At 37.2% G+C, this 18,718-nt stretch overlaps 3 protein-coding genes across 3 annotated transcripts in view; all 3 read left to right on the top strand.

The window, feature by feature from the left end:
- LOC127640121 (protein MON2 homolog) overlaps window positions 1-18,718 on the top strand; it is a 286,480-nt gene that overhangs the window by 91,357 nt on the left and 176,405 nt on the right. The window lies entirely within an intron of this gene.
- LOC127640213 (GTPase IMAP family member 6-like) lies at window positions 2,195-6,541 on the top strand. The gene is made up of 3 exons (XM_052122668.1): window positions 2,195-5,189; window positions 5,297-5,910; window positions 6,521-6,541. Exons 1-3 carry the CDS (start codon window positions 5,120-5,122, stop codon window positions 6,539-6,541), a joined length of 705 nt encoding a protein of 234 aa, XP_051978628.1. The 5' UTR covers window positions 2,195-5,119.
- LOC127640212 (uncharacterized) lies at window positions 8,573-10,460 on the top strand. Its single transcript, XM_052122667.1, has 2 exons — window positions 8,573-8,727; window positions 8,920-10,460. Exons 1-2 carry the CDS (start codon window positions 8,649-8,651, stop codon window positions 10,458-10,460), a joined length of 1,620 nt encoding a protein of 539 aa, XP_051978627.1. The 5' UTR covers window positions 8,573-8,648.

The following is an 18,718-nucleotide window of genomic DNA, read 5'->3' as shown; positions in this document are numbered from 1 at the left end:
GATGTTAACTCCGCCCACTGTGAGACGCGGGCGAGATTGATAGAGGAAGATGAAACCGAAACGCATGCAAACAAAGCTTAAGAAATTTGAGATAAACAATCTAATTTTGAGAAATAATTAGTAAACAACTACTAAACAAAGCAGATAAAAGTTATTTAAAGTTAAATTAGTGTCAAATTGAGAAGTTTTGTAAAAGAGCTTACTTGTTATGGCCTTGTTGATCCGGAATACCGAGCCAAAGTTAGTTGAGTCATCACTATAGTTCGTGGTGTAATCTGGAGAAAATATTATCAGAACACTGTTAATTCAGAGGAATCGGCCAGTTTTTGTTGTTTATGTAGAAGTTTGGATTTTCTACTGTGATTTACGTGCATGGTGAGGATTCATCAAGCTGTGCTGAGAGAAAAGAAAGATGGCGAGCCTCCCGGACTGAATTTGGATCTTTTACTTCTTACCTTCTCATCCACTTAGTGGTGTCGTTTTCCTTCTGAAATCTGAATGGACTGAGGTATATTTTTCTGAACTGAAATTATGGAATGGACTGAAGTGTGTATAATCTTTATTTGTGCAATTTTGTGACCTCATTTACAATTTGTTTTGTATATACACATATATCTCTTAAAAGAAGTGTTATTTGGTTACATATACATATTGTACATTTTTGAGGTAAATTCATGTGAATTGTTACTCTAATTGAATCTTCTGGGTTAAAATACTGATTTGAGTTTGTATTTGAAGCGACTGGTTTAAACTACAGTAAAGACAGGAAAATTAGGACCTTAAATTGAAACTGAACTTATTAATCTACAACAAATAGTCATATTTAAATTAGAGAAACCAAGAAATTCAATCCTCAGCCGAAAAGGAAAGAGGGAATTTATCAACCAGAGAGTCAAGAAAGAAAAGTTTTGTTGAATAATTTATTTTACTTGTATTCTTTTTGGGTTTAGCAATTTCTTGCAAATAAGAACGTGATTAGGGTTAATCATATTGTATTTTTTCCTTTCCCCTTTTTTGTCAAAAGTTTGACATTTCATTTGGTTTATCTTTGTCATTAAGTTGGCTTGTGAGAGCCAACTTACTGAAATCCTACTTAAACTTATTATTATTCTTATTATTATTCTTCTTGCAGTCAAAATTTCGGTATCTAACTCCTCCTAGAGCTTTTAAGCTACAGGCACCAAACTCGGCACAGACCTTCACATGCTAGCATTGACTAATGAAGTGCTAAAACAAGCTAAAAATGTGCTAGCATCATGCTAAAATCGCCTAGCGAAGTGCTAAAACGTGCTAGCATCATGTTAACACATGTTAACATTGCCTAGCGAAGTGCTAAAACATGCTAAAAATGTGCTAACATCGCCTAGCGAAGTGCAAAAAATGCTAAAAACGTGCTAGTATCATGCTAACACATGCTAGCATCGCCTAGCGAAGTGCTTAAAACATGCTTAAAGCGTCGTTAGCATCATGTTAACACATGCTAGCATCGCCTAGCGAAGTGTTAAAACATGCTAAAACGTGCTTAGCATCATGCTAACACATGCTTAGCATTGCCTAGCGAAGTGTTAAAAATGCTAAAAGCGTCTTAGCATAATGCTTAACACATGCTTAGCATCGCCTAGCGAAGTGCTTAAAACATGCTAAAAGCGTCTTAGCATCATGTTAACACATGTTAGCATCGCCTAGCGAAGTCGCTAAAACATGCTAAAAGCGTGTTAGCATCATGCTAACACATGCTAGCATCGCCTAGCGAGTCGCTAAAACATGCTAAAAGCGTGCTAGCATCATGCTAACACATGCTAGCATCGCCTAGCGAAGTGCTAAATAATGCTAAAAGCGTCTTAAGCATCAAGCTAAGACATGCTTAGCATCGCCTAGCGAAGTGTTAAAAATGCTAAAAGCGTCTTAGCATCATGATAACACATGCTAGCATCGCCTAGCGAAGTGATAAAACATGCTAAAAGCGTCTAGCATCATGCTAACACATGCTAGCATCGCCTAGCGAGTGTTAAAACATGCTACAAGCGTCTTAGCATCATGCTAACACATCTTAGCATCGCCTAGCGAAGTGCTAAAACATGCTAAAAGCGTCTTAGCATCATGCTAACACATGCTAGCATCGCCTAGCGAAGTGCTAAAAAATGCTAAAAATTTGCTAGCATCATGCTAACACATGCTAGCATCGCCTATCGAAGTGCTAAAAATGCTAAAAACGTGTTAGCATCATGATAACACATGCTAGCATCGCCTAGCGAAGTGCTAAAACATGCTAAAAATGTGCTAGCATCATGCGAACACATGCTAGCATCACCTAGCGAAGTGCTAAAAGATGCTAAAAACGTGTTAGCATCATGCTAACACATGCTAGCATAGCCTAGTGAAGTGCTAAAACATGCTAGCATCGCCTAGCGTAGTGTTAAAACATGCTAAAAACGTGCTAGCATCATGCTAACACATTTTAGCTTCACCTAGCAAAGTGCTAAAACATGCTAAAAACGTGTCTATCTATCTATGTATCTATCTGAGTGTCTATCTCTATATCTATCTATCTATCTAGCAACTAAATTAAACTTTAAACTACTTTAAACTACAAACTACTTTAAACTTTAAACTAGTTTAAACTACAAACTAATTTAAACTTTAAACTACTTTAAACTATAAACTACTTTAAACAAATTTAAACTTCAAACTACTTTAAACTTCTTCAAACTTTCTGGTCCAAACTTTCACAAGCCAACTTAAAGTTTGTCTCGACCGAACTTTTTTTCTAGTTTATTATTTACTGTTCATTACATCAGCACAAAGAAAAAAATCATAACAGCCAATAGAACAAAAATCTAAAACCTCAAACTTGTGTGTTGTGTGTGCTTTGCCTCCTTCGAGCTTGGTATCTTCTGATTGGCCCATTGATCTGGCTCAGTGTATTGAACTAAATTGCAGTTGCTACCTGTTGGCATTGAGTCAAGCATTCAGTTAATGTTGTACTCCTTGTTTAGTGGGTGTTACATTTGCCTCTTCTGACTCATGACAGGCGAACAATACTATTTATTTTCAATGTCTTCAAACCAGCTATGCGCCCTCATGGTAACGTGGCAATAACAATTACCAAGTTTCGTTTCAATACACCAAGCCGTTGCCAAGATACAACCTCACTTCCTGTTTGGTTTCCTCGTCATCAAATTTGTTGCGTTACATGTGAATGGTTTGGTATTTTAAAACAAATCTTTAAAGACCTTTTGACCACTGTGGTCTAAAATGGTAAATGGTAAAAATGGTCTGCATTTGTATAGCGCCTTTTTTAACATTAGAGGTTACCAAAGCGCTCTATACTGTGTCCCATTCACACATTCACCCATTCACACACTCACACTCATACACCAATGGTGGCAGAGCCACATCTCCACACTGATTACATCTCCACACTGGCCTGTGAACGCCTCGGGGTCCCCCAGTCAGAGCTGGTTAATGTGGCTCGGGATAGGGAAGTTTGGGGCCCCCTGCTGGAGGTGATGCCCCTGCGACCCGATATCGGATAAGCGTCTGAAGATGGATGGATGGATGAATGTTAATTTTATGCTAACACATTTTGAGGTCCCGGTCATTTTAAAAAAATGACCGGCGCACTAAGATCGTTTATAAATCTCTCATATTGCATATATTATCACAAGATATTGCATTAGATCTTTTTATCAACTTATTTTTCAGTAATTATGACTGGTTTTGCGCTCCTTTTTTGAAGGCTGCGTGCTAGGTAGGATGCGTCCTTTGAAGGCTGCATTATACCGAGCGTCCTTAAACAAGCCTAGGACAAACGGAAACGGAATGTAACATGGTTGCTATGACAGCACGCCACACTTTAACAGGCCGAGCGCTTTGAGTGAGAATGTAACAAATTCCCTTTAGAAGGGAATGTATGTGGTAGAAATTAAGAGAGTTATAATGATGTAATATATACATGGAGTGGTGGTGGCGTAGTGGGATAAAGCACATAACTGGTAATCAGAAGGTCACTGGTTCGATCCCCACAGTCACCACCATTGTGTCCTTGAGTAAGACACTTAACTCCAGGTTGCTCCGGGGGGATTGTCCCTGTAATAAGTGCACTGTAAGTCGCTTTGGATAAAAGCGTCTCCCTAATGCATAAATGTAAATGTAATTATACATATTAAATACTCTGCACACATCTACTGAGGTACATCAAATTGAAAATGAACATTCCTTGCATTTGAACATCATATTTACAGGCAAATTGGTGTTCATTTTTAGACATTTCAGTTGAAGCAAAGAATTGTGGGTTGTGAGTGCCCACGAAGGTTACACCTCATGCATCCTCCGAACTGAAACGAGATAGCCTCTGACGTATGCGGCCGACAAATGCGACCTCCGGAGGACGCATCCTTCCAAGCGAGACACAGCCATAATTGTCGGGGTCAATATAATTGTAATAAGAAAGCGCCTTTATTAGCAACTAAATTAAAAATGACTGAAATTGCTTGAGTCTGAATACTCAATTTATACTTTATTTATACTGACATTGGTTTTGGGCTAATGTTTACATTTTTGCAACAGGTGAAGTCACTTCAATGCAAATTCAAATATTTATTTATTTATTATTTCTATCGATGAAGCTTTTAGGGAGAGATTTTTTCCATTATTTTCATGCTGTTCCATTCCCGTTCCATACATTTTACTTTCATTCCTCTGCGCAACACAACAGGAGATGATATGCAGTGTGTTAGCCTCAGTCAACATTCACAGCATCTTTTAAAATCCTATGAAAGTGAATGGTGACTGAGATTAACATTCTGTCTGCTATGTTGTCTTTCACAGATTAAAGAGGTTTATTCTGATTATACAGGTTTAAAACAACATGAGGATGAGTAAATTATGACCAAATTTTAATTTTTGGTGAACCATCACTTTCAGGTCTGTCAAAGACAATATGAGCACCTCTGTCATGTGACTGACCTTCCCTTTTCAGAAACCTGTTGTACTGGTTATCACTGATAACAACAAACTAATCCTCATTTGCAAGAAGTAGGACTAATAGGACTAAACTCCACTTAATGTCAGCTCTTTACCATTTTTATCAATCATACTGTTTTAGGAGTGTGTAACCATGCCTTTGCTCTTCAACTGGATCCTCACACTGATTTTTGCATTTTACATCAGAGTTTTACAAATAGAAGGTACGGTAGCGTCTCCTCTACACTATAAACACAAATATTATACTAAAGTTCCCCTGTAAAAAATATATTAGCATCATTTGAATTTTTTGTTTCACTTTTCATTTCAGGTTTCCACAATTTAGATCTGAGGGTCCTGATTGTTGGAGGCAGAAATTCTGCTCCTCCTTCAGTTGTAAACACTCTCCTCGGCAGGAAAGACCAACGACAGGAGGACAGACAGATGATGAAGAGTGAAGTCATGACAGATGAGGGTCGTGCAATGATGCTGGTCACTGGACCAAACCTCTGTGAGAAGAATCCAGCGAGTCGGGACTTTAAAACCGTTCTGACTCTCTCTTCTCCTGGACCTCATGCTGTTCTGATCACCCTCGATCTGGAAGATCTACAATCTGAAGAGTGTGATCTCCTCCAACAAGTCCAGGAGCTGCTGGGAACACAAGTTCTGCGGTACTGCATCGTTCTTCTGCTCCAGAACGACCCGGAGAAACCTGACAGAAACACGGAGAGAGTTGGGGAAATCATCGACGCGTGTCGAGGCCGATTTCACATCATCACCGACTCTGAACCGAAACCTGCTCAAACTACAGCTCTTCTAGAGGAAATACACAAGTTAGTTTGGCTCAACGGAGAAACATTTTACTCAACGTTGAACGAGATGCAACAGTTAGAAACAGAACGGCTGGAGCTTTTGGAAAGACTTGAAGATGAAGCCAGTCGAGATGTAAATGAAGAAAATCTTCACTCATCTGTGATATATGACACTTTAGGAGGCGCTGTTGGAATTTTGAAATGGATTTTCATCATTTCATCAGCAGTTTTTGTTATTTGCACTAAAGTGAGGCACGAAAATGGGAATTATGTGGCAGGATTTGCAGCACTTCTTATTTTAATGGTCATTTTAACAAATACTCAGAGTCCAGATGTCGCTATACCTCTAAATTTGGCCTTGTGCTCATCGTTAGCGACTGTTCTTACAATAAACCATGTACTAATTGTAAAGATAATAATGTTAAACAGATCCGATTTACCAGACAGACCTATCGTCTTGAAAATCATATCACATTGTTTCTTATCTCTAATATTTCCAGGCACTGTAGTGTTGTTGTCGGTGTTCATGTTAGGATTCACATTAGCATTAGCCTTTGGAACATTTATTAGCATTAGGACGTGGTTGGACGTGCTCGTAGCATGCCACGCTGCTCCTGGGATCACAATTGGAGTTTTAGCTTTCTTATTTTTCACTATTGGAAACACTAAACTACCCAAATGGGAAGAAATAATTAGCCGTGAATTTTTGCTCTTAGTGCTCGCATCATTTATGTGTTGTACAGTCGGTGCGACACTCTCAGTGACTGTGTTCACTCTGTTGAGTGTGAAGATGACATTAATTCTGCTAATATTAGCGTTTACTAATGCATATTTCTTTTTTAACAATGAAACTGTACTCGGTGCAATCTGTCTAACTGTTCTTATGCTGTTGTTTTCATGTTGTTGTGTGCTTATTGGTTCTCTGATTCTTATTTTAGTGACGGTAGTGAGTTTTCTCAAAGTATTAATAGTCAACTTGCTCAGTTCGTACTTGTTTTATGTAGCGTTAATGTTGGGTTCATTCATTGTAATTAAAGAGTGCAGACTGCATCAGATTCAGGAATAGCAACTAAATCACAAATGACACAATAAAATGTCAAAATGTATTTGTGGCAGGGCGGAGGGCGGAGCTGGGTCGTGATTATACACACCCGGTCCCTTATCAGGCTAATTAAGCCTCCGAGACGGATAAAGAGCGATGAGAGAGAGATTGTTTATGGACATGTCCGTCATGTGTGTGTTTGTCTTTTAAGTTTATCATTAAAACTATTATTTATATTGTCAAGCCGGTTCTCGACTCCTCCTTTCCATTGAACTCTGTTACACTATTATATAATGTAAATGTGTAATAATTGTGTGCAGTGCAATTCAGCAATTTTCTGGAGGCTGGAAATAAAACTAGATATCTCAAATTAAAAAATAGTAAACTTTGTTGAGACAAATGCTGGGTTTGAGTTAATCTTGGAGTCTTTAAACAATCGAGTCCCAGTCAAGTCTGAGTCTTTAAACAATCGAGTCCGAGTTGAGGTCGAGTCTTTAAACAATCGAGTCCGAGTCTTTAAACAATCAAGTCCAAGTCTTTAAAAAAACGAGTTTGAGCCTTAAAACAATCGAGTCCGAGTTGAGGTCGAGTCTTTTAACAAACGAGTCCGAGTCTTAATACAATCGAGTCCGAGTCGAGTCCGAGTCTTTAAACAATCGAGTCCGAGTCAAGTCTGAGTCTTTAAACAATCGAGTCTGAGTCGAGTCTGAGTCTTTAAACAATTGAGCCTCCAAGAGTGATAAAGGCCGACTGTGGAGGATGGTGTGAAAGAGAGAGATCGTTTACGGACATGTCTGTCATGTGTGTGTGTGTTTGTGTCTTTTGTTTAAGTTTCTCATTAAACAATTATTTATATTGTCAAGGTGGTTCTCGTCTCCTCCTTTCCATTGAACTGCTTTACACAGGATGTATACATACATTTGAAGTATCGACACAGTTTATGCACTAGAGTTAAACGGAAAAACATAATGTCGACACTTGTGAAATTTTTGTGATAATTTGCATTTCCATCAGCTATATTGGTAAACATTTTGAGGAGCTGCATTTTCACCATATTTGATCATCTGCTGTGTGAAAACTAGAAGTCTGATTAGTTCGAAAAGTCGTGACACACCATTCCAGAATAGTCTGTATGTAGCTTGAAAGCTCTACGAGGAGTTAGCGTTAGATATTTTGGTTTTGTTTAGGGATTTTGAAAAAGACAACGCAATGATATTAAATTCTCACTTTTTATGTTGGCCTGACAAACATATATCATTATCATTAAAGTATAAAACCAAATCTGTTGGCAATTAGTTGAGTACACATGCAGCGTGCCGACGAGGGCAAGCGGTCACGATTGTTCGTTTTTTAAAGGTATTCTTCAGAATTCTGGGCTTGATGTCTGTGATTGAAACATAAAATTGCAAATGACTTGCGTCGTTTTTTCAGTCATTTGTAGTTCGGCACTCTTCTTCTGCGAGGACAGTTGCCTGTAATCACCCAATCAGAGCAGACCTGCTCTAAATATATATATATATATTTAATATTTAATTCAGACCCATTCAGTTGAACTGTATAAACTTTAATAAAGTAAAAAAAGTTTTATTGATTTAAGACAGAGTGCTGTAGTAGCAAGACCTTATTCTCTTTCTCACGAACGTGATGTTAACACAATGACAAATAAGAGGAAGTCTGACATTTCCTGCCAAATTGAACCAGACTGCTCTGAATGCAAATCATTTTTGTAGGCTTCCCGGAGTGTATCGGGGCAACTGGGTAATTTAAACATAGATTGCATAACAATCTATATATATAGAAAATTGTGGCTTTACTCTTCAGATTGTGAGATGAAGTTAACCAGGACAAAACCAATCTGGATCGTCTCACTGATTCTTGCATTTCACATCACATCTGTACAACTAGAAGGTGTCGTATCTGCTTTCTTCTACTGTTAGTGCAACCAAAAAATATATTTGATCATGTAATTGAATTATGTTGATTTATGGATACATTTCCTGCACAAACCTTTACATATCATTGATTTTATGTGTTCTTTTCTATATTAAAGTTATCATGTAAATGCACGATTCAAACTGTTAGTTTCACTTTCTCTTTCAGCTTCTCATGATGCAGATTTGAGAATCCTGATCGTTGGAGTCAAAAGTGACTCTAGATTCAGAGCTGCAGATATTCTGTTAGGAAGGAAAGTCAGCAGACAGATGATGAAGAGTGACGTCATGACCGATGATGGTCGTGCAATGATGCTGGTCACTGGACCAAACCTCTGTGAGAAGAATCCAGCGAGTCGGGACTTTAAAACAGCTCTGACTCTCTCTTCTCCTGGACCTCACGCTGTTCTGATCACCCTCCATCTGGAAGATCTACAATCTGAAGAGTGTGATCTCCTCCAACAAGTCCAGGAGCTGCTGGGAACACAAGTTCTGCGGTACTGCATCGTTCTTGTGCTCCAGAACGACCCGCAGAAACCTGACAGAAACACGGAGAGAGTTGGGGAAATCATCGATGCGTGTCGAGGCCGATTTCACATCATCACCGACTCTGAACCGAAACCTGCTCAAACTGCAGCTCTTCTAGAGGAAATACACAAGTTAGTTTGGCTCAACGGAGAAACTTTTTACTCAACGTTGAACGAGATGCAACGGCTGGAGCTTTTGAAAAGACTGAGAGAAATCGAGACAAGACTTGAAGATGAAGCCAGTCGAGATGTAAATGAAGAAAATCTTCGCTCATCTGTGATATATGACACTTTAGGAGGCGCTGTTGGAATTTTGCAATGGATTTTCATCATTTCATCAGCAGTTTTTGTTATTTTCACTAAAGTGAGGCACGAAAATGGGAATTATGTGGCAGGATTTGCAGCACTTCTTGTTTTAATGGTCATTTTAACAAATACTCAGAATCCAGATGTCGCTATACCTCTAAATTTGGCCTTGTGCTCATCATTAGCAACTGTTCTTACAATAAACCATGTACTAATTGCAAAGATGTTAGACAGATCCGATTTACCATACAGACCTATCGTCGAGAAAATCATATCACATTGTTTCTTATCTCTAATATTTCCAGGCACTGTAGTGTTGTGGTTGGTGTTCATGTTAGGATTAGCATTAGCCTTTGGAACATTTATTAGCATTAGGACGTGGTTGGACGTGCTCGTAGCATGCCACGCTGCTCCTGGGATCACAATTGGAGTTTTAGCTTTCTTATTTTTCACTATTGGAAACACTAAAATACTGAAATGGAAAGAAATAATTAGCCGTGAATTTTTGCTCTTAGTGCTCGCATCATTTATGTGTTGTACAGTCGGTGCGACACTCTCAGTGACTGTGTTCACTCTGTTGAGTGTGAAGATGACATTAATTCTGCTAATGTTAGCGTTTATTAATGCATATTTCTTTTTTAACAATGAAACTGTACTCGGTGCAATCTGTCTAACTGTTCTTATGCTGTTGTTTTCATGTTGTTGTGTGCTTATTGGTTCTCTGATTCTTATTTTAGTGACGTTAGTGAGTTTTCTCAAAGTATTAATAGTCAACTTGCTCAGTTCGTACTTGTTTTATGTAGCGTTAATGTTGGGTTCATTCATTGTAATTAGAAGTGTGCAGACTGCACCAGATCAAGTCAGGAATAGCAACTAATTCACAAATGACACAATAAAATGTCAAAATGTATTATATAATGTAAATGTGTAATAATTGTGTGCAGTGCAATTCAGCAATTTTCTGGAGATTTTCTGTAAGCTGGAAATAAAACTAGATATCTCAAATAAAAAAATAGTAAACTTTGTTGAGACAAGTGCTGGGTTTGAGTTCACCTTGGTCAAGTCCGAGTCTTTAAACAATCGAGTCTGAGTCAAGTCTGAGTCGAGTCCGAGTCTTTAAACAATTGAGTCCGAGTCTTTAAACAATCGAGTCCGAGTCGAGTCTGAGTCCTTAAACAATCGAGTCTGAGTCGAGTCCGAGTCTTTAAACAATTGAGTCCGAGTCGAGTCTGAGTCCTTAAACAATCGAGTCCGAGTCTTTAAACAATCGAGTCTGTGTCGAGTCAGAGTCTTTAAACAATCAAGTCCGAGTCGAGTCTGAATCTTTAAACAGTCGAGTCTGAGTCTTTAAACAATCGAGTCTGAGTCGAGTCTTTAAACAATTGAGTCTGAGTCTTTAAACAATCGAGTCCGAGTGCTTAAACAATTGAGTCTGAGTCTTTAAACAGTCGAGTTCGTGTCAAGTCTGAGTCTTTAAACTATCGAGGTCCAGTCCAAGTCTTTAAACAATTGAGGTTGAGTCGAATCCTAGTCTTTAAACAATTGAGTCTAAGTCTTTAAACAATCGAGGTCCAGTCCAAGTCTTTAAACAATTGAGGTTGAGTCCGAGTTTTTAAACAATCAAGTCTGATTGAGAGTCTTTAAACAATCGAGTCCGAGTCGAGTCCTAGTCTTTAAACAATTGAGTCCGAGTCTTTAAACAATTGAGGTCCAGTCCAAGTCTTTAAACAATCGAGGTTGAGTCTGAGTTTTTAAACAATCAAGTCTGATTGAGAGTCTTTAAACAATCGAGTCCGAGTCGAGTCCTAGTCTTTAAACAATTGAGTCGGAGTCTTTAAACAATTGAGGTCCAGTCCAAGTCTTTAAACAATCGAGGTTGAGTCTGAGTTTTTAAACAATCAAGTCTGATTGAGAGTCTTTAAACAATTGAGTCCGAGTCGAGTCCTAGTCTTTAAACAATTGAGTCTGAGTCTTTAAACAGTCGAGGTCCAGTCCAAGTCTTTAAACAATTGAGGTTGAGTCGAGTCCTAGTCTTTAAACAATTGAGTTTGAGTCTTTAAACAGTCGAGGTCCAGTCCAAGTCTTTAAACAATTGAGGTCGAGTCTGAGTCTTAAAGAGGCAGAGGCAGAGTCAGACTCAAGACCGTGTCCATAACAGGCCAAGTCCGAGTCTTTAAACAATCAAGTCTGAGTCCAAAAGGGGCAGAGTCTGACTCAAGACTGAGTCCATGTCAGGAAGAATCTGAATCGAGTCAAAGTCTTTAAACAATCGCGGTCCAGTCCGAGTCTTTAAACAATCGAGGTCCAGTCTGAGTCTTTAAACAATCGAGGTCGAGTCCGAGTCTTTAAACAATCGAGGTCGAGTCCGAATCTTTAAAAAATCGAGTCCGAGTCCAGTCCGAGTCTAAAAGAGGCAGAGTCTGACTCAAGACTGTGTCCATAACAGGCCAAGTCCGAGTCTTTAAACAATCAAGTCCAAGTCTAAAAGTGGCCGAGTCTGACTCAAGACTGAGTCCATAAGAGGCAGAGTCGAGTCCAAGTCTTTAAACAATCAAGTCCGAGTTCAAAATGGGCAGAGTCTGACTGAATACTGAGTTCATAATAGGCAGAGTCAGAGACGAGTCCAAAAAAACAAATGATTAGTATTCTGCTGAACAAACTTCAAAGTGGTTTCAGAATGAAAGCATATGCTTTAGGTGTATGAAGACAAAACTGTCCATCAGCACAATTCTTGTGTTCTGTTGACATTTAAGTTATTTGTTGCTTTTTCACCTGCACTCAAACGTAGACTAAAGAAAGTGAAATCTGCATTAGTCATTACAACCAGAGATATTATTATTATATTTTAATACAATTTTTATTTCTACTTCATTGTCAATTTGTCCATTCAATTTATAATACATTTAAGGTGTTTAATACATTTAATAAATGGTAATTTTAAAACATTTAATAATGCTAATTATTTAATTAAATGCCAGCTTTACAGGTAACACACAGAGGTTGCACTACAAATATGTGACGGACTGAGTTGTACAATTTCCATCATGGTCTATTTCATCCGTCATATTAGAGTAAATTAGATTTTGTCTCGATAGAGTCAACATTTTCAGTTAGAAATGAATCGCCGTAGTAAGTGAGAGTCTGAAAAAAAAAAAATTATTTAATAATTTGCAGAGCTGGGGAACATACTTTTTAAAGTGTATTTACATTATTGATATTTCTGGATGAGAGCGGCAGAGCACGTGTGAGAGCAATTGGCGATCTCTTTCCCGCAGCACGGGCACACGGGTGAGAGAGTTATAAAAGTACTTTGAAAGAGTGTGCGTGCTGCTCTCAGACAGAATAATCACACGTAAGGACATATACAAGTGAAAACTGATGCACAGTATCAAATACACTGAATATATGATAGTACTTACTGTAGAGAGCACATCAATGTGAAGACAAAGACAAATCCCGGACATTTAGAGGCAGTTTTGGCATCCCGCATGGATGCTTTTTTCAGGTCTGAAAAAGAGGACGTATGGTCACCCTATGTTGTGTTATTTGTTTGTTTGTTTGTTTTTCATTGCATCACAAATATCATAGACTCGGCTGGACCCAAGTCCGAAAGGTTCAACCGAAAGCGAATTAAAGGCCTTTTGTTGTTTTGTTTACATTTGAATTTTCAAGAGTTTTAGTTTGAATTAACGAGCATTCCATTGGAATGTTTGAACATTCTGTCAGTTCAAGTATATTTGAATCATCCCGTCCATCTGATCAGTTACAAAAGACACAGAACGCTATTACAGAAAGTTCAACATTTGGGCTTTAGTTTAAGAATTAAAAAAATACATAGAAAGTGAAAAATGAACATCTTTAGCATTGAAGTGTTAAAAAAAAACAGTCTGATCTCATGAAAATTGTGACTGTGGCAATATTTTTAAATAAATGCTGTTTTTCCATTAAGGAGGAAGTTTTCAGTTCTGAAACTTACAGTATGTTTTTATAGTACAATGACCTCGTATATGTCAAAAGATCAAGGAAAAATGGATTCCTCATATCATGACCCTTTTAAAGTGTATTAATAAAATTGCTTGCAACAACTTCTCAACACATGCAGAAAAGTGCAAACATTGCAATTATTGCAGTTTTTTAATGTTAATGAGAAATGTTAAATATAACGCTAAATGGATTGATTTAACCCCAGAAATCACACACATTTTCCATTTAATTGAAATGGAAGCGCAGCGTAGTTCTAGCAGGAAGACTAGCAGCTGTACATCACATCATTAGCGGGGTAATTCCTAGCCAATCACATGTAAGCCATTGCTTTATAAGTCTGCTCACAATCCTAACTAGCATAACCACCTTAGACTAAAGCTTTTTAGTAAGGAGGCTAGACGCTAGCTTCAGTCAACTACAGCATTTTTATACAAAGTTGGACTCACCTTCAGACTGTAAATCTCTCTTAGCCAGACCGGAGCAACCAAGCAAAGAAGCCAAGAACCAAAAAGCATAATAATTCTTGACACGTGAAACGGTTGAGTTGCACAATTGGCTTTTATGAGTTGTTTGCTCAGAAAACGTGCTTGTGTTTGGACAGAGCTTGCACCGCTAAACACAAAATAGAAGTCGTGATTAGCAGTGGACACAATGTCCCTGAAGGTTCACTGGTTTCATGAAACACTCACACACACAAGTTCCCATGAGCCCAGTAACAAAAACTATCGGCATCTGCAGGGGCCCCTCGCATCTTCTTGCATATAGGGGTCACATCCTGAGGTCAGCGGAGCTTGGAAAGAAAACAAATGTTTAGAAGTGAATTAACTTGACAGAAAGTCTTTCAGATGATGAGATGATTGGTCCGTGCATGAAAGAAGCGATGATTCGGTGAGAGGGAATTACACAATGTCTCAGACATTTGAGACAGGGAGGGGGTTCGGAATTCCATCCGTGTGGAATTCATCTAAACAATGTTGTCTCTGGAGAAACAACATCAGGACAGTGTGAAAAATTCCACACAACTACAGCTGGAAATGTGTGAAGCATCTAAGCACGTTTACATATTTGGCTGTCACTCTTCCGCTTTATAATAACATTCCAAGAGCAAACTCGCAACTTTAGTCACATCTGGAATCCATCTCCGTTTGTGCAGGACTGTATTTCATATTCATATTCATATTGTATGTAATGGATGGAGTTGTAATAACTCTGGAGTCTCCAAGCAGTAGTTTCACACCAGCTCTGTCCCAAAGGATGGATTTTATTACTGAGGTGATATGACGTTTGCTGCTTGGACAGCTTTCTCTAACTGCTTTTTCAGAGGTTCCTCAAAGTTGTATATGTGTCTATTACTTTTAGTTTTTTTCCCAGTGGATGAAAAAACTGATATAATATCTTGTAGACTTACACTGAAGAAGAGTCTCATGTCATATCTAGAGACCAGAATCTCATGAGACTTGGGGATAGATTGCTTTTTTACTTTAGCTGGTAAAGAACAACCTAGAACGCCCTAGCAACTACACAGCAACACCCTAGCAACTGCACAGCAACACCTTAGCAACTGCATATCAACAGCCTTGCAACTGCACAGCAACACACTAGCAACTGCACAGCAACACCCTAGCAACAGCACAGCAACACCCTAGCAACTGTACAGCAACACCCTAGCAACTGCACAGCAACACCCTAGCAACTGCACAGCAACACCCTAGCAACTGCACAGCAACACCCTTGCAACTGCACAGCAACACCCTAGCAACAGCACAGCAACACCCTAGAAACTGCACAGCAACACCCTAGCAACTGTACAGCAACACCCTAGCAACTGTACAGCAACACCCTAGCAACTGCACAGCAACACCCTAGCAACTGCATAGCAACATCCTAGCAACTGAACAGCAACACCCTAGTAACTGCATAGCAACCCCCTAGCAACTGCATAGCAACCCCCTAGCAACTGCACAGCAACACCCTAGCAACTGCACAGCAACACCGTAGCAACTGAACAGCAACACCCTAGCAACTAAACAGCAACACCCTAGCAACTGCACAGCAACACCCTCGCAACTGCACAGCAACCCCCTAGCAACTGAACAGCAACAGCCTTGCATCGTGGCAGTGCCATTTCCAAGGAAAAGCACAATTTAACTTTCTTCATCAAAAAATGTAGAACTCAGAAGTCAACGTGAAATCAAAATTGCCCATATTAACTTTCTAAAACACATTCCGTTCTTTGGCGCATGGTTTCCTAAAGATACAAAATTGTGCATCTTCGAACTTCCATCAGAATGACAAATGTACGTTGCAGGGCTTGTCGTATCTTTGCCTGTGCTGGGACAATAATTTGATTTGCAATAGTGTCGGAATACTTTCCGTGTTCATATGTGGAATGTAACTGGAGGTCTAAACACACTTCCAAAGAGCTTTTGACTCATCGCCGTGGCCAATTGTGATTTATTTGGCCTCATGATAAGTTTTCCCTCAAAAGCCCTTTGCTCGCTCACGATCTGATCTACAGTGTTTATATTTATTTTTGGATTAAATTTAAAACCCTCTTGAGATGCGTGGAGTGAAATCAAAGCTTTGAGCTTCAAACAGGAGCTGTGCACATCTGTTCAATATTAGTGGACGCATCGTACAAATCATTTTTGGTGATCACTGATGGTCTCTCACACACGTTGTGCTGAAACTGCCCTCTCAAATAATATTGGGAAGTCTGATTCATTTACTGAAGCTGTACTGCAGTAATTAAACTTGTTACAATGTGTCGGCTCATTTATTATCAGCTCTATATAGTTTAAAGTATCATCTATTAACATTCTAGTTTTTGTCTTGGAAAATAAAACGTCTATAATAGTAAATATAAATTATGACAAATAAATTGTATTTAATATGATGAATATAATAGTTAGATTATACTATATTATGCATAAAAACATAATTAAAATACATACAATATTCATTATAATAGCTTAATTCAACGTAACAGGAACTGATCAAATGTATTACATAATGTATAGAAATTGTTATACAAATTTCTATTTAGTGTAAATAAAAAAGCTTTAAAAAAGTGAAGTTTAATCTATTGAGAACCTTGTTTTATGCAAGATAAATTCAGCTCTGATAGTAAATATAAATTATTAAAATGTGTGTATATATATTATTTATAATAATGTGTCATTTTATTAATTTTAATAATTTATATTTAATATCAGAACTGTATTTATCTAGTAAAAAACAAGGTTTTCTGATGGTAAATACAAATTATTAAAAAATAATATTTAATATCTATAAAACAACTATAATGAATACAATACGTAGATTAATTATTATATTGTATTATATATTAATATTATTTAAAATTAATAGAATATATTTAAGAAATGATTAGAATTAAAATAGAATATTATTAAAATATATATTATATCATTTATAATGAGTTGTTTTATTAATTTTAATCATTTATATTTACTATCAGAGCTGTATTTATCTAGCAAAAAATACGAATTTTGAATAAAAAAAATTATAATATAAAAATATAATAAAAAAATATTATAATATAATACAAATATTATAATATCTATAAAACAATTATAATGAATACAATACGTAGATTAATTATTATATTGTATTATATATTAATATTATTTAAAATTAATACAACATTAATAAATATAATATATTTAAGAAATGATTAGCATTAAAATAAAATATTATTAAAATACAATTATATTTATATTTTCTAGCAAAAAAACAAGGTTTTCTGATGGTAAATACAAATGATTATAAATATTAATAAAAAAAATATGATAATATCTATAAAACAATTATAATGAATACAATACGTAGATTAATAATTATATTATATTTTATTATATATATGAATATTATTTAAAATGAATACAAAATTAATAGCATTAAAATAAAATATGATTCCAATATATATTATATAATTTATATGATATTTAGATCATTCTATTAGATTATATTGTATAAATATACAATACAATTAATAAGTATATCAAGTATAAAAATGAACATTAATAATTCAACTGTATGAGCAGATAAGAGTCAACTAAGATGTTACAGTAACAGTAAAATTAGCTCATGGAAACATTGTATTTGGAAAAGAGACACATTCACAATGCTAAGCTACTGTTTAGTAGCAGCTAGTGTAGCTAACCGCTGTTTAAAGGGTATCTTGACAGCTACACCAACACTGCACGGCAAGAAAAACATTAGTGTAGGTTTCTGCTAATCAGCTCCTCGTGTGAAGCCTTTGAAAACATCATGAGGTGGATTACGTTGAAATAACACTGTTTAATGTAACGTTGGCCTCTCATTTGCTTCAAATGCTCACACGCATCACAGACTCCCGTGCTCTTGTCTTACTTTATATGGCAGCTAAAGTCTTCCGACTCTTTCCTCTGAATTCTTTCCACAGCTCGGAACAAATCGAAGAGCCTTTGAATGAAGTGGGCCGTAATTCAGTTTAACAGTTCAGTGAATTTGATGAAATCTCTCATCAGAGGCGTTACGGCTTACGCAGCTCTCGCTGGAACCGTGTGAAATAATCGGACATGTTAACATCAGTTTAAACGAGCGCTGTCACATCTAATCAAGTCCCAGCCTGCGCAAACGTTTTAACAACATTTCACAATGTTGCATTTTGGTTGGTGTTGTTTTAAAGCCTACAATGCTTATAGCTGAACTTACCAATTCTTCAATAATGTTTTATAATAGTTTCATTCTCATCATTTGCCAATTTGATATCACAACAATTATATTCAGAGTTGTTAAAAGCATAAAGATGAGATATCCATGTGTTATATATCGTTGGAAAGGGCTCATGTGTGTGAGTTTGTGTGTGTGTGTGTGTGAGTGAGTGTGCGTTTGTGTTTATCACTTGTGGGGACATTTTGTCGGTCCCCATGAGGAAAACAGCTTATAAATCATACTAAATTATGTTTTTTGAAAATGTAAAAATGCAGAAAGTTTTCTGTGAGGGTTAGGTTTAGGGGTAGGGTTAGGTTTAGGGGATAGAATATAAAGTTTGTACAGTATAAAAACCATTATGTCTATGGAAAGTCCCCATAAAACATGGAAACACTACGTGTGTGTGTGTGTGTGTGTGTGTGTGTGTGTGTGTGT

This window comes from Xyrauchen texanus, chromosome 49 (assembly GCF_025860055.1).
Source record: "Xyrauchen texanus isolate HMW12.3.18 chromosome 49, RBS_HiC_50CHRs, whole genome shotgun sequence".
Classification (NCBI taxonomy): domain Eukaryota; kingdom Metazoa; phylum Chordata; class Actinopteri; order Cypriniformes; family Catostomidae; genus Xyrauchen; species Xyrauchen texanus.
Note: the sequence above shows the minus strand (reverse complement) of the source record. Positions and strands in the feature narration are given on the sequence as shown.

Coding starts and splice junctions, on each gene's coding strand:
- LOC127640213 (XM_052122668.1), top strand. CDS start 5,120: ATGCCTTTGCTCTTCAACTGGATCCTCACACTGATTTTTGCATTTTAC. Junction 5,190..5,296: donor CAGAGTTTTACAAATAGAAG/GTACGGTAGCGT, acceptor TTTTCATTTCAG/GTTTCCACAATTTAGATCTG. Junction 5,911..6,520: donor AAGATGAAGCCAGTCGAGAT/GTAAATGAAGAA, acceptor TGTGTTGTACAG/TCGGTGCGACACTCTCAGTG.
- LOC127640212 (XM_052122667.1), top strand. CDS start 8,649: ATGAAGTTAACCAGGACAAAACCAATCTGGATCGTCTCACTGATTCTT. Junction 8,728..8,919: donor CACATCTGTACAACTAGAAG/GTGTCGTATCTG, acceptor TTTCTCTTTCAG/CTTCTCATGATGCAGATTTG.